Source organism: Gracilinanus agilis, chromosome 6 (genome assembly GCF_016433145.1).
Source record: "Gracilinanus agilis isolate LMUSP501 chromosome 6, AgileGrace, whole genome shotgun sequence".
NCBI lineage: Eukaryota > Metazoa > Chordata > Mammalia > Didelphimorphia > Didelphidae > Gracilinanus > Gracilinanus agilis.
Window position 1 is genome coordinate 50,077,252 of NC_058135.1, and position 21,500 is coordinate 50,098,751.

Below are 21,500 nucleotides of genomic sequence, written 5' to 3' on the forward strand. Positions count from 1 at the left end.
ATAAATTTTATGTAGCTTGGCCAGCTCCAGCAGCCTTTGATCATACATAGGAAGAGAGTGAGAGGTGGGGTCTCATGATCAAAAATGCTATGGACTGCCACAGAAGGAACTGATGGAGTCTGACTGCAGATCAATGCAGAGCATTTTTTGCTATGTTTCCTTCATGAGTTTTTTCTTGTATGTACAATTTGTGTCTTCTTTTACAACATGAGAAATATGGAAATATGCAGTACATTAGCTCATGTATAACCTATATCAGATTGCTTGCTGTCTCAGGGTGCAATAAGGGGAGGAGGGAGAGAATATGAATCTCAAAATGTCTGAAAATGTTAAAAATTTTCTCTTTCTCTAATTGGGGATTAAATGCAACAAAATATAAGATCATTAAAAACAACAAGGAATGCACCACAGCCCTGCTAAAATCCAGCAGCAGAGGCCCATGGCTCCATTCTGGGAGACTCCTGGCAGCCCTGATAGGACCAGCCGAACTCGTTCCAGACAATGCCTGACCAGATATCCAGGCCAGATATGCTAAGATGTCCAGGACAGCTGGCCATACTGACAAGCATGTCACAAAAGCTCATAAGAATCCCAAATTGCCCCAACTGACCTTAAAAGAAGAGTGTTCTGTAAGCCCCTTTGGCAAGCTCTCACCCTTGCCGAAAACCCTGCAGGATTAGAGCCTGCTTAGAGGCTACTCAGCCCCTTCTATTTTCCTATTATGCTATCTTAAATAAATGCTTGCATCACTGTGATGTTCCTGGTGAAGACTCAATGCCTAGGCACTCTATCCACCAGCCCCCAACTGCCCCTGGTGTGGACTTTAGGGAGAAAAAAACCCAAACCCTCTCTATTATACTAATTGCTAGCATTTACATAAAGTTTTAGGTTTGCAGGAGTCTAATGGTTGTTATTTTTTTAATCCTTACAACAACCCTATGAGATGGGGGGGGGGGTAATTATCCCCATTTTACAGCTTGGGAAGTAGAGGTAAACACAGTTTAAGTGACTTCCCTAGGGGGTCAGACAGCTATCAAGCTAGTAAGTATCTGAAGCAGGATTTGAACATAAGAATTCCTGACTCTCTAACTCTATCCATTCTGTCACAGGTTTGTCAAAGCCCAGAAAAAGGGGGAAAGTAGGACCTGAATCTCCAGTGCTTAGACAGGGAAAGTGTTTGCACGTGGGAGGGAGAAAAAGAGAAGCCACCAATAAGCATTTTATTTTTATTATATATTTAAAAATTTTATTAGCAGGTTACTAAGTGTCAGGTAAGAGCTAAGGCTGGGGGCTACAAAGTCAAACTGCCCTTAAGAGGCTTCCATTCTAATAGAGGAAGAGAACACTTTTTTATGTGTTGGTGCTGAAAAGGGGCTGAGGGGAAAGAAGGCTCCAGTTGAGGGTAAGTGGCAAAGTCTATAAAGACCATAGGAATGAAGATGGCCAGAAGAGTGAAGGTATGAACCAGGGTGAGAAGGCAGCTGGGTCATGGTGGCAAAGTAGGAGATGGGGAAGAAACTATGAGGAACCAGTAGCCAGAGCAAACTGATCCTTTGACCCTTGGCATGACTTTCCTCTAGATTATGGAGTTTTAGGGGTTGTTGGGAAAAGAAGCATGGCCCACATGAACTTGAAACTTCTCTGAGAGTGAGAGATGGGAGAAGTAGACTGGGTTGGGCAGCACTTCTGATTGCTATTCCCAGCCTGCCATACTAGAGACTTAGGGGGAAGTTTTCCTGGCATGGGATTTGGGCTCTCTTTGGGTTGAGCTGAGGACCCCCATTCCCAATGGGAAAGCTCCTCCACTCCATATTTTCTGGTATATATTTTCCTAAGCATTCTTCTCTGATTTGTTTTGTTATTGACTTTGATAGATTCTTTTGCCCCCTCCCCCCAAAAGTGGATTGGCTGTTCGGTGAAGAAAAGAATGGGCCGAGATTCCCTACTATTTGGGGAATAGAGGTGTGGCAAGTCAGGTCAGAGATTCCACACTTTGATCAGCTGGAGGAGGATGAAAGGGGCGGTGTTCCTCTTACTCAGCTAAGTGCTATAATCAGGGACTCCCCTATCTGGGACCAGTCCGTGGGTGGTGGTTCTAAGCTTCCTTTGCCTAGACTTAATCCTGCACATGGTCCATAGGGGAGATAAGAAAGCCTCACGAAAATCCATGGCCTTCATTCACCCTGGCTGGGAGATGATGTGGCCAGTGGTTGGGAGGCAGGGAGGGGAGGTAACAAGAGTCATTGAAGTCTCAGAGACTCCACGGCAGGATGATTCCATCTCAGCAGGTGTACTCTCCACTTCCTCTCTAGGCATTCCGTCCACTATTCTGTTATTCCTATCCTTTTTTAATCTTCCCTTTTTGGCAGGATTTGGGAGTGACATTTTTTGAATAAGTGAGAACAGAGCTAACTTCCTCAGCTTCTCTCTCTAGGTGTCCTTAGTCTTTTTCTGTGTCAAGGGCCATGTTTGGGAGTCTGGTGAAGGTCGTGGATTCTTTTTCAGAATAATGCTTTTAAATAATTGAAAGAAATGCTAGATTTCAGTTAGAAATCAGTGAAGTTAATGTTTTTTTCATTCAAATTCATTAGATCCCCTCAAAATCTGCCCATGAACTCATATAAGAGCTCTTGTCCTACTCCTTTCCTTCAAGAAGTCTCCCCAACACTGTAATGCTTAGAGAAATTTCTTTCTGAACAAATTTTAAATTGAGCCCTTTGGGCACAAGAAAACAGACTAATGAATTCTAGATCCCATACATCTTAGGGATTCTAGAATTTCTAATCAGATATCCTTTTTGGTCATCATTCTACCATACTTGTGGTATTTCCTGTTAGGTAGGATCTGTCAAAGCTTATACTGGGGGCCTTTGAAAATGCCTTTCACATGACCACAAAGCTCTGGAATATGAGACTTTGAATAATGGACCTCATTTCTGTTGCCCGAGTTTCAGTCTAGCTAAATTTGGAAAGACCCATCACTAATTCTTGTAGGTTGAAGAGAGTTGTGTTCACACTCATTGGAGGGAGTGTTCTCATTCACAAAATGAGAGAAGCTTGGGCTATTCATAAATACTCCTGGTAAGCCCATTATCATTTTCTATTATCCATTGACATAAATATAATTTCTATTCCTATGGCCCAGAACCTTAGTGATGGATGCAATTTTAAGCATGTTGAAATAAGGAGTAAGAAAGAAAAAAGGAGTAAGAGCAAAGAATATTCTACTTTCTAGCTGTGTGACCCTGGGCAAATCACGCAATCCCCAATGCCTAGCCCTTACTACTCTTTTGTCTTGGGAACCAATACTTAGTATTGATTCTAAGAAGGAAGTTAAGGGTTTAAGGGAAATCCACCCCTCCCTCCCCTTAATGACAGCATTATGGTGATCTGTGAAAGAAATGCAATAAAGGCACCGGCTCCATCCTACATTCTGTCATGATGGACTGGTCACTTCTCTGTCATCTTCATTAGGGGGCTAAGACTTATTTTGTCCTCTTCATGATATTGTAAAAAACAACCATCTGTCATAGAATAGTTAATCTTCTTGTCCACTTTTGTCTACCAATGAAATATTTTTTGACTCTTGTATTGAATTCCCTGTTCCTCCTTACAGTTCAGTAGAAGGATGATAGGACAGGACAATGAGAGAGATGGGCAGTCTGTGAAAGGCACTTGAAGACATACATTTGGGGCTCAGATCATCAGGAGTGGCAGAACCAGAAGGCGTTCTTTCCTGTTTGCACCTGCATGAGAAGAGAAAGACTACGAACACCCTCATGCGCTATAGCCAAGATCTTCCCTTAAACAATATTGGAATATTTTACATTCTTTTGATCGTGGTTAGGGAGGTGAATAAGGCTAGCACAGATTTAGAAGACAAATGTGGGTAACCAGTAACATGTTAACAGGATGTGTAGTCTCAGAAATGGGTAAGGTATTGATTTGTTTTTGCTGGACTGTACATACTTGTTAAAAAAGAGAAAGCTTTTACCCAGGGATATGACAGATAATTGTGTAGTGATGAATAGGCAAAGTAGGGCATCTATTGATATTTAATATACTCAGAAGAATACCAAAAGTGCAGAAGAGAAACACAAATAGGGCAATTTTGTTATTACCTTGTTAAATTTAATATATCTATATTTCTTAAGAAAAAAGCTCTAATAGAACTTCCAAAAAAAAAAAAAAGAGTAGCAGAGCCAGGACTTAGACCCCAAGTGTCGTGAGCTAAAGCCCAGTTTCCTGTGCAAGTCAAGGGGCTTAATTTCCTTTTTTTCACATATAAATGGATTAAACTAGATAATCTCTATTAACTTGCAGGATGCTTCCTGTTACTAATAATACTTCTTAAAATAATAGCTAAGGAGTAGCTAGTTAGTTCAGTGGATAGAGCATCAAGTCTAGAGATGAGAGATCCTAGGTTCAAATCTGACTTCAGATACTTTCTAGCTGTGTGACCCTAGGCAAGTCACTTAACCCCCATTGCCTATGCCTTACCACTCTTCTGCCTTAGAACAAATTGGTTCTAAGATGGAAGATAAGGGTTTAAAAATAGTAATAAAAATAGCTAATATTTATATAGTGCTTTAAGATCTATAAAATGCTTTAGAGATATTATCTAACTGGATCTTCAAACAACCCCGTGAGAGAGGTGCCATCGTTATCCCCATTTATTGATGAAGAAATTGAGGCTGAGAGAGGATAAGTGACTTGCCCAGAGTCACACATTGGTAACTATCTGAGGCATAATTTGTATTTATGTCTTCCTGACTTAAAGGTCCAACATTCTATTGACTATACCACTTAGCTGTTTGCAGTGTTTAACTTTCCTACCTGTGCTAATTTCTGGAACCATAATGGGGCTTTGAACAGCAAAGGAAGACACAATCAGCCCACATTTTTATGGTGTTTTATGGTTTTAAAAGTATTTTCCTTCGAACTACCCTCTGAACCAGGTAGTAAAAGTTTTATTCTTCACACGTTATTATTAGTAGTAATAATACCTAGTCTTTCCATAGCACTTTTAAGGTCTGCAAAATGCTTTATAAATGTTTTCTAATTTTATCCTTACGCACAATACCTCTCATCTGACAAAAGAATAAGAGTTGGCTCTTGTGTGAGCTGGCCTTTTGGGGTGATAGCTGATTCCCTCCCCCATACTGGGTTCATCCCATCATCCTATTGATATCTATATCTTTACATATATATGTATGTATATATATATACGTCATACTGACATATCATATATGTATATATATATATATATCATACTGACAGTATACAACAGTATGCTTTTCTTTCCTGCTAGTTCTGGCCCTGATTTCAGCCATTCAATGTCGATGCCTTTGTGTTCGATTTCAAAGTTACATTTCCTTAACTTTCTCCTAAATTCCAGGGTTCAGCCCTGCCCAGAGAGTGAACTATAACTCTGCTGTGTGATAGCAACAGCAAGTTGGGAGGAGCTGTTTGGCGGTGGGAGTGGGGAGGACCATACAAGTTGGACATCACACGCTGGAAGGACATCTGAATCCAGTGTCCAGAAGGCAGCTAAAGATACCATAGTAAAAAAAAGGAGGAGAGGTCACTCATACAGTGTAGCTGGTAAAAACGTATAAATGATGAAGTGGACTTAAATTGGCAAAGACTAAAAAAATTATTTTAAAAAGAAAACTAAAGAACTGGCCCAAGTTATTGGTTCTGTTGCACCTTTAACATATGCCATTACATCATAAAAAGGGTGGGAGCTCTGTAAAAAGGAAAATTCTGGAAAGGAAAATCTTCTTACAAATAGAGTGATCTAGTAGTGGCTTGGGCTGCCTCAAAAGGTAGCAGGTTCTCTTTCCATGGAGGTCTTCAAGAGAAGGCTTCATGACCATGGAATGGCACACTCCAATGGGCATTCCTATATGGGCTGAACCCAATGGCCCTGAGGTTCTTCCAGCTCTAAGATTCTGCTATTCGACATGCATCAATATAGAAAAATGTTGATGAACAGCAACAAGTGATAGTAACAGTTTTAAAAATAATTACTCCCAGTTTCCTCTCCTTTCATCTCTATATTAATATTGCATCTGCAGCTTTATTATCAATCTCTTCAGGTTCCTTCAGCAGTCTGGGGCCCAGATTGTTCATGAGCAGACTTCCAATTGGAGCTGTGATCAGAATCGCCAAGAATGCAATTGTTAGTATAATCACTCCATACTCTTCCAGTTGTTCATCCTCATGTACTCTTGCTGTGTCCAAAGCCACAGGTCCTATGGCAGCCTGGGAGGATTTAAAGATTGGGGGAAAGTATAATATAATGAATGTGGAAAAAACAGAAAATGAAATCATCAGTCCTAATTTTCCCCTCTGGAGTCAAGTGGTCTACTGGTACCATGATACTTTATTGACATCTTTCACTTGAGTGTTTAATGGCTTAATAGGAGAGGAGAAGTTGGACATAGGGAATAGTGCTGGATTTAGTCAGAAAGTTACATTCAAAGCCTGTCTCTGATGCTACATCCTTGGACCTCAGTTTCTTTATCTGTAAAGGGAAGAGGTTGGATTAGTTGCCTCAGAGGTCCCTTAAAATGTACTAAATCTTATGATGTTATAGACTCTCTGTGAGCCTCACCTAGCTCTTCTGTTAAATAATACCTTTAATAATAAACGATAAGAGATGAAAGGTCCTGGGTTCAATGACCTCAGACATTTCCTAGCTATGTGACCTGGGGCAAGTCACTTAACCACTTTGCCTAGCCCTTATCACTCTTCTGTCTTGGAACCAATACTCAGTATTGATTCTAAGAAGGAAGGTAAGGGTTATATAACAAACAAATAAACATTAATGTACATCCTTGAACCAGGAAAGCATCTCACATTTTCTTCTCTAATTCTTCTCAATTACATATAAACTCTGATTAGGTTTCATGGATCAACAAGCATTGATTAAGTATTTACTAACATGCCAGGGACACCTTCCATTCTACTGGAATCATCAATTCATTTTAACCTGAAAGACTCTGAGCAATGCCTCTTCCCTTACTTTCCTGTCTTTGGAGTTTTCTAAAGAGAAGAAGTTCTGCTTACTGTTCTTCTGAGTGATTTCGAGGGGGTCCTGTTTCAAAGTATGGAGAGAAACCTAGGTGATAACTGAAAGAGACTTCTACTCTTTAAAGTTTAGCTCTGATGGCAATCCTCAGAAGGGAACACATATTTCTGAGTATAAATCTGGCCTCAGTCACTTTCTAGCTGTGTGACCCTGGGCAATCTCTTATTTGCCTCATTTTCTTCATCTGTAAGTTGCACTAGAAAAGGAAATAGCCAACTATTCCTGTATCTCTGCCAAGAAAACTCCCAATGGGGTCACAAAGAATCAGACACAACTGAAATGATGAATAATCCTCAGGATATAGCCTTTCTTATTCTATATTGGGATTCTTAACCCCTTTTTGCCTTTGGCAGTGCCTAAAACAACATACATAAGGTTAATATGATTATCAAAATATATTTTTTTAAAAACCAAGTTCACAGACCCCAGGTTAGGAACTCCTGCTTCTACTGGCAATGTGGGAATGTATGTTGTTTCTAGTGGGACTCTGGAAAACTCTATTATAAATAAAATTTTAAATGACTATACTTGAATTTGAAAATTTTAATTAACTGAATTTCTAAAAATTTATAAGAGCTTTTTGTGGTAGTGATAAGTGTGGGTATATTGTTTATTCTAGAGAAAGACATAAAAATTACGAAGTACATGGTCGTTCTAACCATCCTTACCTGGACTGTGGCTTTAGGAATCCAGGCAAAAGTAATGAATATTTTTTCCTTTAAGTTAAAACCAGCAAAGAACATCATCAAGAATGTGGTAAACATCCTTATCAACACAGCAGAGCCCAAGGTGGCTAAACAAAGCTCTACAATGTAAACAAAGTAATTATTTAGCCATTGTAAGTGAGAAAGTACTTGGAAGAAACTTAACTTGCATGGTTACTGACTGAACTGAAGAACAAATGAATAATTTAAAGGTTAGCTTGAAATGGAATTTGGAAAAAATTTAATTTGGAAAAATTACATTGCATAAAGTAATAAATTCTACCTAAATAAAAACCTTTAGTTGTCATTAATGGTAGGATTTTTATATTTTCATGTATTGATAAATTGTAATTAAAGAACTGTATTTTATTAAACTAACAAAAGATGACCCTTATGTTTAGAAAAGTTTTAAAAAAAAGAAAAAGTATATAAAAAAAGCATAGAGAGACTTCTAATTTGTGACTAAATTATTCTTCCATTCTCGGTAACAGATATGGCATTAAAGTCTAAAATGGGAAGAGTGTTTCCATCTTTTTGATATCATGGATTCCTGGGAAATATGAGAATAAAATGAATAGAAATAAATACCAATAAAATCTATTGCCCTTCATCTATGAAAATGATCATCTTGACTCCTACTGTTAATATAACGTGTCCCATGAATCATTTTTCCAGTACTGGTGATAAATTGGACTGTCAGCTATAAATGAAGTCCTCCTATTTCCCTTTGTACTAAAAGCCAAATTTGTCATATAGTCAGATAGACTAAGGGTGACGTATTCAGAGCTGTCCTTGATGTTCAGTTGTTTTTCAGTCTGACTTTCTGTGACCCCATTTGGGGGTTTCTTGGCAAAGATCCTGGAGTGGTTGGCCACTTCTTTCCCCAGATCATTTTACAGATGAGGAAACTGAGGCAAACAGGGTTAGGTGACTTGCTCAGGGTCACACAGTAAGTGTCTGAGACCAGATTTGAACTCATGAAGATGAGTCTTTCTAACTCCCAGACCTGGCATTCTATCCACTGTGCCATGAAGCTAAATTGAGATGCCTGCACCAAGCTCAAACCATTTTGAAGACAAGGCAAGGAGGAAAGTGGCAATTATTACTAAAAAAAAATAATCTTAGAGTGATCACTATTAGCACATAAACCCTACCCTTCCTCCAAAATATAATCACTTCAGATATACTTGTTCAGTGCCTACTTTTGCTATTGTTACCATAACAACAAGAAAGAAGCTCCTTCTCCAAATTTGCTCCTTCCACTCATAAACAAATTATATCATTTTCTAGCACTCCCCAGAGAGGGCACTGCTTTTTTTTCTGTGCCCCACACATAGGTTGCATGGCTAGTGCCAACTAAATCACAGTCATCTTTATTTCTAAAATAAGAGACTTGGAGGAGACAGTGGATTCAGGGAAAGGTTTAGAGACTTTAAAGGACTTAAAGGTCCTGGGTTCTCAGATACTTCCTAGCTGGGTGATCCTGGGCAAGTCACTTAATCCCCATTGCCTAGTCTTTACCACCCTTCTGCCTTGGAACTCCAAGACAGAAGGTAAGGGTTTAAAATAAATTATAAAATAAATAAAATAAAATAACTGAATTATACCACATCTAAATTCTTTTTCATCCTGTAATTTCTTGATTCTACATAAGACCACTGTAAAACAGAACAAAACAAAAACCATTTTTTACAAGACTAAATATCGTGTCCTTGGTAACATGAAGATTAGGACCATCAAATATTGATGGATCAATAGAAATCTGTATTATGATACCATTCAGTGATTTTCTTTTCTTCGTATAAAAAGACAACATTATTATGCTAACTAAAACCTCTCTCTCAACCTCATTGTCACCGTGCTTAGATTGTATGAAAATAATTAACTTTGTTCTCTCTGTTCTTTTAATAAAGTCCTGCTCTGATGCTTCCTTGTAGCACGGAGCTGACATGGTTGCTCAACGGCTAAGTTATTTCAGTAGGTTCTACCAAGCTGGAAAGACTTCAAGTATTGTCCCAAGGATAGGCTGTCTGGCTGCCACAAGAGGACCAAGCTAATGAAGTCTGCTCCTCTTATTCAGACTCTTTGGCAAATTGATTGAAAGGTTATGAATTTTTTGGGCACAGAAACCCTTGAAGAACATCACCAAAGAGAGACTTTATTCTGCCATCATTGGGAAGAGTACCCAAGTTAGAGAAATCAGGATTCCAGAAAGTCTGCGGTATGGCTATCTTTGTTATAAAGCCATTATCGATGCGCACTAAGACAATCAGACAAAAACCTGTCCTGTCATTTTCCTGGTATAGCTAGGTCCCAATTAGTGCAAATAAAAGATCCCCTGATTGGGTCACAATATATTCAAATCTGCTCTATTTAATATAAGATATGGTCATTGACTCCAGCCCAATAGAAAAATATGCAGTGAACTCCCAGGGGAGGAAACTCCCGGTACCAATGCAGATTGACCCCATCTGATGTCAACTATACCACATTGTCTCTTACATTATTTAGAAAGCAAAATATTTCCACCAACTTCTGGTATTCTGAGACACTTACCAATAGCTTTTGGTCTAAGATATGTAATAGGTACTGCTGCTCCAATCAATCCAAAAACAAGGGGTTCAAAAACATTCCATGCGACTGTGAATATCTCCTCAACATCTTCCTATGTAGAGAATAATATTTATAGAAGTATAGAAAAATATTAGCTTGTACTCTACTAATTTTAAATATGAATTAATTTGACCTCTATTTGAATTTATAGTGAACCTATATTTAAATTGAAATATGAATTAATTTGACCAAAATTAAAGGCCAAACTTTAATTTTGTGCTATCTATAAAGAAATGCAGCATATATAGTGCATAGAGGGCTGGACTTGGAGTCAAGAAGATTCTCGAGTGGTTTGCCATTTCCTTCTCCAGCTCAATTTATAGATGGCAAAACTGAGGCAAACAGGGTTAAGTCACCCAGGATCACACAACTACTAAGTGTCTGATATTTGAACTCAGGAAGATGAATCTTCCCAACTCTAGGCCTGGCACTCAGGTACTATGCATAGTCTCACCTAGCCAAACTGAGATGACCCTCACAGGCACAAGCCATTTTGAAGATAATGCCATTGGAATAAGAAGAAGGAGGATTATATCTATATTTATATCTGTGTGTATACATATATCTGCATATATGTATAATATTGACACAAATGTAATTATAAATATTAAATACATATTTATACAAAAATATGTAATAGCTGGGTATATTATATAAATGGATATAAATATTATATATAAATATATACTACAATCATTCCTTGCTATATTGTGGCTTTACTGTAATGTGGGTTTAAAAAAATCTAATTCTGTATCACAGAGTTTTCCCTATATTGCGGTATTTTGCCGATAAATACCATACTGTACACAATGGAAACACGGTAAGTCACTACCACTGGCCAATGCGAGATTGTACACGGCACACTATTGGCTGATGGAATGAAAGGAGACCAACTACAGTGCTGTGTTCTATATGCTGGGTGCTGATTGGTTCGGGGTTTATAAGAGTGTGGGAAAGGTTTATAGGAGAACGGGAAGGGTTTATAAAGCCTTAAAATAAATGTAAATAGTGAAATAAATATAACACCACTACTTCGGATTTCCACCTGTCATGAGAGTCTCTGGAATGTAACTCCTGGGACAGGTGAGGGATCACCATACATCTTTTTACATGTACTAGCTGAGTGAATCTGGACAAGTCTCTTAACTTTTTGTGTGCTCACACAATTCTTTAGAGACTTGAGTTGTGTTTCCCATAGGTGGAGGGCATTAATTCCACAGATGAAATCGTAGGGTATTTACATACTGATATATCTAAGAAGAAAAGCTCTTCTAGACAAATAAGTATAAATAAAATTGCACAAGAGTTTAACCTTCTAAGAGATAAACTATTTTAAGTACTTTATACATTAATGGTTGATTTTTCAAATAAATGCTTATGAAAAGAATCTCCTTGTGAAAGTAAGCCCAGACAGGAATCTACAGGTAATATTTGGTTCCATTCATCAAATAAACATTTATTGAAGCTTGGTAAAAGACTAGTGTCACACTGCTCTTTAATGGGTTTTGGTCTTGGTTCAGTTATTAATCTTAATCTTGTGATGGCAGATTAATCTATTATCATGTGATGACAATACCCACAAGTTGGCCTATACCGTTTGTGAGTATTGCCATCACAAGATTATAGATTTGGAGTTGAAATGGATTCCGTTATATCTTACCACTCTTCTGCCTTGTAGTATTGATTCCAAGAAGGTAAGGGTTTCAATATAAATAAATTAAATAAAATACGACACACCTGTTTAAATATAGCAAGTCTTTCCTGACCTCCCCCACATTGATATTATTGGTGCTATTAGTGTCCTATATTTGAAATTATGTACCCATGTACCAGTTGTATCTCCCCAATAGGATGGAAGATCTTTGTGGGCAGAAAAAGCTGCATTTTTGCCTCTATAGTATACTAACATAGCAGTCTGAATATCAGAGGTATTTAAGAGATATCTTTGTTTAATTAAACTGTATCTTGTGGACCTTTTTCCTCATCTCTGATCTTTTTTTTTCCTCCTCCTTATCTTTAATCTCCTCACCTTTTTTATTTGTTTTGGAACAAAACCTTCTACTTTATTTTCCTCATCAATATATGGCTGACATTTGGCTGACAGGTATTAACTCATCTAACTGTGCTCATTTCAGACAGTTTCTGAAAGCTGACAAATCACTATTACATTGATTGACACAGTTGAGAGCCTACCATACTACAAGGAGGTTCTTTCAACATCATATATTTCATGTCAATAGATATATTGAATTAAAACCTGATAGTAAAATAAACCAGGAAAGTTTACAAGCAAAGACTCTAACCAAACATTTACTAAGTATATTTTTTAGTCATTTTGAAAAGAATTCCTAACAGTTCAAGAGAGGACAGTACAGGAAAATTATAATGTTAAAAAGTAAACCCCAAATCAGGCTAACCTGCTGTAAACAGAACTAAAATGGTCCTTCTAGAGGATCTCTTGAGGCTGATCTAGTTTAAAACAAGAAGCCTCTGCTACCACAAAGAAGAAATAGGGGAGCTGTTGTCAGCTAGAGACCAAACTCCTTCAACAGGCCCAACTTACAAAACAGAAAGGTTGGTGGAAGAAATCCCTGAACAGCCAGGGCCTGATCTCTATTAGTAAGGACCCAAATCATTAATATCTGACTGAAGCCATAAACAAAGCAAAAACAAAATCAAAATGTCAAAATCTTGAGACAATCTATTTTCCTTCAAAAATGTAGGAGTATGAATAGTGTATACAACATAAGATCGTTTTTTTTTTAATTAAGCGACAAATTCCTTGGTCTCTCTTTAAAAACTATTATTAAAGCATTCTAGCATTTAATTCTGACAAATAAATACAAAGAATATACTAGTTCGTAAGACATTTTACTAGTTTTTCCATCTGTTCTCCATGAAAAACATAATCAAATAAATCATACTGGTATTCTTTATGCCTGAGTATAAAGTCTTCCTTGTCTTGGGAGCCCAGAAGACTATTTTTATATTTGTTGTTATTTTTAAAGGCTATGGAAGACACATTTCCCAATCTTCTTCCGAAGAGTGCTTGGCATTTAGAACAGGAAGGGAATTTGGGGAGTCGACAGTCCACCTGTAACTTCCCCATCTCCCCATACTTAATAGCCAGAGTAGATTTCAAATCTGCTCCATTAACTCCCAATGCCTTATTCTCTCCATCTCCTCTTTTCACCTCATCAAAAAGATAATAATCTTAAAATTATTCAGGAATGAAGTCCTAAAGGAGAAAAACAAACCTCTGCAGAGGCATAGATAAAAGCCCAATTTGGGGCATTCTTGGGGATACTTTAGGTGTTTTAAAATGTTAATGGAGCAGGGCAGCTAGGTGGCTCAGTGGATAGAGACGGGAGGTCCTAGGTTCAAATTTGGTCTCAGACATTTCCTAGATGTGTGACTCTGGCAAGTCACTTAACCCTCACTGCCTTGCCCTTAGCTCTCTTCTGCCTTGGGACCCAATACACAGTATTGAGTCTAAGATAAAAGGCAAGGATTTAAAAAAAAAAAAAAAGAATGTGAACTCGTAAAGAGTGGCAAAATGCTTTCCAGGTTATAAGTACTTTAAAAATGTTCCTTCTATATTATCTCATTTAACCTTCATAACAACTCTGTGAGGAAGGCACTTGTATTTTTCTCATTTTATAAAAGGGGAAATTGAGGCAGAAAGCCTTAGCCCCTCCCAAAATGTGAAAGAAGCTGACTCAGTTCTTCCTCAAAACAGATTTTCTATATTAAAATTTAATTATATTTACTCAATGCTTTCCAAATTTAAAAAACTGAATTACTATGTTATTATTGCTGACACCAAGTCTCTCCATCTCTCACAAGCTAGAAATCTAGCATGCTGATTGTCCTACTATATACTTCAGGCTTGGGCAGCCTGGTGGCTCTCACCCTGTACACTGTGGATACCCAATGGCTGAACTCCCTGCAGCAAAGAGTTCCTGAGCTCTAGCAAGACAGTGACCTTAGCTTTCCTGGCCACTGCATCACTGCCATGCCCATTCCTTCATTAGTATTGATCAGGTGCCGCAAAATTCCAACAGTTTCTCTACTAAGTGTCATTTTTTCATTAAACTGGACAGAAACTGGTCCCATCAATTAAAAGTCTGCAAAAGAATATACTAAAGTACTTTAAAAATACACTTCAAAATACACAGGAGACACTTAGTTGGTAACACAGAAAGCTTGAATTCACCTTTTCAACCTCCCATCCAAAGCCAGAGATAATAGTCATGATCAGCACACACACCCCTCCTGATACAGGAAAACCGAAAAGCGGGCTATTGAAGACAGCAAAAATGCCCACAGCCAAAAGGAGATACGCTCTCTTCCACCGCCGGCCTCTCTGAAAGCAAAAACAAAGGAAGTGGGAGAAAAGTCTTCCTCCAGAGAGATTTTTTTATATTTGGTATTGAGACTAATGTGATAAAAGAATTTCTGGCTTAGCTTTCTTATTCTTTACAAGAGATGAGCACATCACAGAGTGCTAGAACCTGCAAAAATCAAGCTTGTTGGGGCTCCCAGTCTGGTGGTAACCAACTAGTTTTCCATTTTTCCTGATAGAGATCTTCCCCTTTTGTTCCACTGAGTCACCTAGCTGCCTCCTGAGCAAACAAGAGTCACACAGCCAGTAAGTGTATGGATTTGATGGATTTGAACTCAGGTCTTCCTGACTCCAGGTCTAGCTCTCTATTCACTGAACCAACCAGTGGCCTATTAAGAACTAAAGACTTAGATATTTTATTTTAACCTTTCAATCGCTTGGATTTCTTATTCCTTATTTTTAGAAATGTGAGAAGTGTATTTCCTGCCCTTAACAAAGCAACTGGAACATAGTAAGCATTTAATATATACATAAGGCTTAGAGTTTTGTCCTTTTTGTTGTACAAGGTGTCCTGGACATCTTAGTCCAATTTCAAGCTTTAATAAGCTTAAAATTGAACTTGGACTTCTGAGATACTCTAGTTCACCTCACACAGGAATGACTAAGGTCATCGTGTCTTTTAAAAATGCATTCTATGGACATCATTCATCTTCTTAGAATTAATAGGCTTGTAGTTCTTTGGGTGCAAAGGGACCAAATTATTTTAAAAGTCTTTTAAAACCATGACAAACTTTCTTTTAAAGGAAACAGTGCTATACTGTTTCTCAGTTTTATAACATTATCAGATGATGTTGGTAAGTGAAAGGATTGTCTTGCAATCTATTCTAAACTCACCACATATCAAAACATTATAAACATCTTAGAACAATATATCTTCTCATAGTTTGTGAGCTTCTGGGTCAGGAGGAAAATTCTATACATCTGCATTTATTTTATTAAGTGAATATCTCAAAAAAAGAAGACATCCTTTGAGGGTAGTGCACTCATGTCGGATCACAGGGCTAAGAGCAGTGCCTTCATGTTTTTTAAATTCTCACTTTTTAAAAACTACTCTAAGATCTTTTGGAATTAAAAAAGGAGAAGCACAAAGAACTCTATGATGTTATGTGTTGGTTCCATGTTTGCTCAAAAACAAAAGAACTCTTGTTTATCCTCAGATAATGGAGCTGATGATACCCATTTTACAGTTCAAAATGGAATGAAGTTTGGGACCATGAGTAAAGAGGTTGGAAAAGTTTTCAGGACATGAAAACTCTTCTACTCACTCCATTTCACAAACTGCATGATCTCTTATGATAACATTTCTATAACCACATTCCCTTCCTTTCTAATTTCAAAAGAAATACTTCATGGATATTTCTAAAAATGAGCTTTTCTACTGACATGTCTGAGTGCAGTTTCCCAACAAATATATAACACCCCTTATACCTGTCTCCTACTGGGAAAATATCGAGTCAAAATTCCAAGAAAAAGTCCAGCTGCCACACCAACTACCACTTCCACAAGTGCTTTGAGGGCAATATTAAGTGGGAGATCTGTGAAAATATGTGAGATAATATTTCAAGTAAAAATATGAAGTTATATATTTACAAAATTTTTCCTTAATCATGAGATTATTTTAGAAATCACTAAAAAAACTAAAAATAACAGAATATACAATAATTATATAACAAATAGTAATTATAATTACATAGCCTCACCTTTAGAGAGGAAAAACACTTAGAAATCAAACAAGAAATTATAAGAGAACAAAATCAATGAGTTTGAGTACACAAAAGTGAATGAATTATGCACAAAAAACCCAAAAATATGTTTAAAATTAAAAGAAACAGATTGGGAAATTATTGGCAATAAATGTATCCCAGTGCTAATCCACTGGGAAATGACTCATGTGTACAGAACTAAAATCCATATTCTCCAAAGGAGCAACTGATGAAAAGCAAATACAATACAAAGTGCTAATAACTATAGGAATATATGCTCAAATTCCCTGATAATACAAGAAATAAAAATGAAGACAATCTTAAGATTTTACCTTAGACCAGTAAAAAGGTTAAAAATAGCAACAAGAAAAGCATTCAAAATTTAAAACTGTCAAAGCTGTGAAAAGCAGGCAATTAATTACTATCTTCACTTACTAATTTTTTCATTACCTGCAATTAAGTTGTTGAATACAGTTTGGTGGAATTAATAGGCAAACCTTTTTGAAAGCAATATAGCATTAGGTAATAGTAAATCATAGATCTTAATAAAAAGTAAATAATAAAACCAATTGCCCCTTTTGAAAAATAATTTTTATCCACAATAACCTATTTGTAAAAAAAATTAATAGCTGCTTTTTGTTGTAATAGCAAAAAAAAAAGGAAACTATGTGACCAACAATTGGAGTATATTAATGAAGTGATATCATGAAAATGACAAATACTTAACATTTGAGGAAATAGGAAAAAACTGATATGAAGTGACTCAGAATGAAGTCGGTAGGACCAGAATGCCATGTACATTCATTATGGTGACGATGAGGGCAGAGAAGAAACAGGAAAAAAGACAAATGAAATCAGGGAAAGTAGAACCTTAGAAAGACCAGGAAGGAGACAAAGAATAAAAACAGTTTTCTTTGGATTATTTTAGTTATTCATTGTTCATTAATTTCATTTGTTTCTAACATTAAAACTTTTTGTTAAGATTGTAATACTAGTTTGTTTATACATGTTTGTGCATATATCTATATTTATATATACTTGCTTGTGTTGATGGATAAATTTGTAACTGAAAAATAAAATGGAAAAGAGAAGACCAAAGTTCAAATCTTACTTCTGATGCTACTGCCTATGTGACTTTGGACAAGTCACTTCATTTCCTTGGGTCTCAGTTTCTTCATTTATAAAATGATGTGTTTGGACTAGATCATCTCTGAGGTCCCTTCCAGATCTATGATCTTCTGATCTGATGTTTTAAATACTTAATAATTTTGTGCAAAATTTATTTTTTGCCCTCCAAAAAGTGTTATATATATATATAGAGAGAGAGAGCATTTTTGGATGGAAAATGCATGATTTTGATTATATCAAATTAAAAAGTATTTTTTATTTTCTATAAAAAGTACAAACAAAACCAATGCAGCTGAAATTAGAAGGAAAGCATATAACTGGGGAAAAGAGAAAAGAGTGAGAGAAAGAAAGAGAAAAGAAAGAAAGAAAGAAAGAAAGAAAGAAAGAAAGAAAGAAAGAAAGAAAGAAAGAAAGAAAGAAAGAAAGAAAGAAAGGAGAGAGGAGAGAGGAGAGAGAGAGAAGCATGCAAAGAAACCTATATTGTACGAAAATATTTATAGTAGTTCTTTTCATGATGGTAAAGAATTGGATAGTTGAACAAGTTGTAGTATATAATTATGATGGAATACTATTGTGCTATCAAAAATGACAAGCAGGATGCTTTCAGAAAAATTTGGAAAGACATATCAACTGATGCTAAGTGAAGTGAGTATAACCATGAGACCATTGTACACCATAACAACAGTTCTGTACAATGATCAACTGTCACTAACTAAGCGATTCTCAGTGATATAATGATCAAGACAATTCTGAAAGACTTATGATGAAAACTGCTATCCACTTCCAGAGAAAGAACTGATGGAATTCTGAATGCAGATTGAAGCATTTTTTTACTTTATTTTTTTACTCTTAAAAATCTGTTTTCTTTCACAAGATGACTAATATCGATGTTTGTTTTGGTTTGACTACACATGTACAACCTGCATCAAATTACCTGTCTTCTCAGTGAGGAGGGAAAGGAAGTAAAGAATTTGGAACTTGAAATTTAAACAAAACAAAACAAATGTTAAAAGATTGTTCTTATATGTCATTGGAAAAAATAAAATAGTTTAAAAAGAAAAAAGATGATATACCTTGTAAGAAAGAGTACAAACTTTATATAATAATTCAAAAAAAATCATAATTAAGGTCATCCATAAACTATGTAACTTGAAGCAATTTTTCCTCTATACAAACTCATATATATGGATAGAGTACGCAGATTAAGTGTATAATTGAATTCTCAAATGTCCATTTAGGAATCTGATTTTTAATACTTGGCCTGACAGAATACACTAGGAATTTGGCAAAAGAATCAACACAGATTATATGAATAATAAGCTTAGTAAACAATAGATTTTGTTACGCTTAATTAAAAAAATATAGCAGTAAGGTATAGAAGAAAAAGAACTAAACAGAAAGTCAGAAGATCTGAGTTCTAGTTGTAGTTAGTTATTGCTAGCTAGATGAATGACTTTAAGTGCATTCCTGAACCTCTTCAGAACTCATGTTCCTTAGCAATAAGATGAGATGGTTGGATTTCATTATCTCTAAATTCTTTTTCCAAAGCTGTCATTAATATAACCAGGTTTGGGAGAGATTGAGTTCTTACAAGCAAGACAAGGTGTATAAACTTTAGTGAATTGTAGTCCTATAAAACAGCACAACGCTCCCCTGACTTAGATGGGAAGGACCGCATTAGGTCAGTGGAGGAATTGGTTTTAATTTCATTAGGAAGAAAGACTATGGCACCAGGGAAATGGAAGATTGTCAATTGGTAGTTAGGACAAAGGAGAGAAAAGAAAAAGGTAAAAGGAGTGAGGGTGGGGGAGACACAGAGAGATGGCTTGAGTTCTCACCCTGTTCAAAGGCCAATTTAAAGCCTTTGTGAGAAATTGGGTATATTTGAGACGGTGTGACAGTGAGATCTTTAAAAAACCAGGGAAGTGCTTTAACTTTTCCCCTCATCTCCCTCTGTCTATGCTCAGCAAGTATGTACCTTAAGATTTTTTCTCTTAAATTAATAATTTCTATTTTTCTAAAAGATGCCTTGCCTCTGATATAAAGCTACAACTAATCTTAATTTGTTCACAATTGAAATAAGTTCTCAATGATGAACAAGGAAACTGTAAGGGAAAAATCCAATAAATGACTAGTGATTAGAAACAGGCATAGACAGATGTTCTATGTAGATTACTGGGGAGTGGGCAAGTATTTTCTATCACTTTGAAAGACATTTGAAAGAAATCCTAGAGAGTTCTGATTTCTTATTAGTAACTTTCATAAACTCCTAAATAGCAGCACTTAAATCACTATGCCTTGGGACCATGCCCTTGTGTTACTGAGTAAACAAAATAATGGTAGAAGCAGATCAAAGCTTTTCTCAGAGAAAAGAAGCCTCAAGCAAGTGCATTATCCTGTGTTCATTTTCTTTTGAAGAGTCTGTTACTGTGAGGGACAGAGTAAAGGCACTGACTAAGGGACGCTCCTAGAACTAAAGTAAAAGTTGGGAAAGAGTATAAATGCCCACATTCCAAAGGTGGAAAGATGGATGCAACAGAGAATTGTCTCCCCACACCACCCCCTCCACCCACCATGTGCTCCACCTCCTTTCCAGATAGCATCACCTGCTGGTTATAATTATAAGAACTCTCTAAGATCATTTCCAGCACTAACATGACTTTTTTTTTAGTTCAATTTTACTTTTTTTTTCAATTCCAAAGTCTCTGCCCTTCTCCATTCTAGCATAGTCCAATATTCCAAGGGACAGGTAGAGTTTTTCTGTTTACCCTATATAATTAACTGAAGAAAATAACTGAGGCAACTAGATGGCTCAGTAGTTAGAGAGCTAGACTTGGAGATGGGAGGTCCTGGATTCAAATCTAACCTCAGATACGTCCTAGTTGTGTGACCCTGGGCAAGTCACTTAACCTCTTACCATTCTTCTACCTTGGAACCAATACTTCATGTCAATTCTATGACAAATGGTAAGGGTTTTATGAAAAAAAAAAGAAAGAAAGTAATATAAGCATATCCCAACAAAAAATGGAAATAGGGAATATAGATCATGTAAAATAATTAACCATATATATAGCATTTTGAACCTTCAGGAATTTCCTGCTGACATTTTATCCAGGCCAGATCATGTTTGTAGAGGAGCCTGGAAAAGCTCTTAGAAACAGGGACTCATTAATTGTGATCCATTCTTAACACAATGGAATTGATGATGATTCGATATTGGTGTTTTAAATTCATTTTTCTATTGGTATAATATAAAATAGTTTTAATTAAAATGTTTTTATTCAATTTTCTATTGGTTTTGGGGAAAACAACAGTTACTGTGGGTCCAAGGAGGCAGACCAATGTAGACCATATAATTTAAGGCTATTTTGTAGGGCCAATAAATTTGTGTTTAAATATTTCTTTTAAAAAATCATGTCTCCCATTTGTAGAGATTAGGTTTAGATCAACATCTCACACCCTACACCAAGATAAATTCAGAATGGGTGAATGACTTGAATATAAAGAAGGAAACTATAAGAAAATTAGTTGAACTTAGAATAGTATACCTGTCAGATCTATGGGAAAGGGAAAATTTTAAAACCAAGCAAGAGTTAGAAAAAATTACAAAATGTAAAATAAATAATTTTGATTACATTAAATTAAAAAGGTTTTGTACAAACAAAAACAATGTAACCAAAATCAGAAGGGAAACAACACACTGGGAAAAAATCTTTATAACAAAAAATTCTGACAGAGGTCTAATTACTCAAATAAAAGGAGCTAAATCAATTGTATAAAAAATCAAGCCATTCCCCAATTGATAAATGGGCAAGGGCATGAATAGGCAATTTTCAGGTAAAGAAATCAAAA

At 36.4% G+C, this 21,500-nt stretch overlaps 1 protein-coding gene across 1 annotated transcript in view; it reads right to left on the reverse strand.

Annotated features, from left to right (window-relative positions):
• Positions 1-6,056: 6,056 nt before the first annotated feature.
• LOC123252241 (sodium/hydrogen exchanger 9B2-like) overlaps positions 6,057-21,500 on the reverse strand; it is a 45,111-nt gene continuing 29,667 nt past the window's right edge. Inside the window, exons 8-12 of the mRNA XM_044681631.1 lie at positions 16,246-16,352; positions 14,629-14,778; positions 10,356-10,464; positions 7,764-7,900; positions 6,057-6,266 (exon numbers count right to left, since the gene is read on the reverse strand). Coding sequence (XP_044537566.1) covers positions 6,057-6,266; positions 7,764-7,900; positions 10,356-10,464; positions 14,629-14,778; positions 16,246-16,352 — 713 coding nt within the window. The remainder of the gene's footprint in view (positions 6,267-7,763; positions 7,901-10,355; positions 10,465-14,628; positions 14,779-16,245; positions 16,353-21,500) is intronic.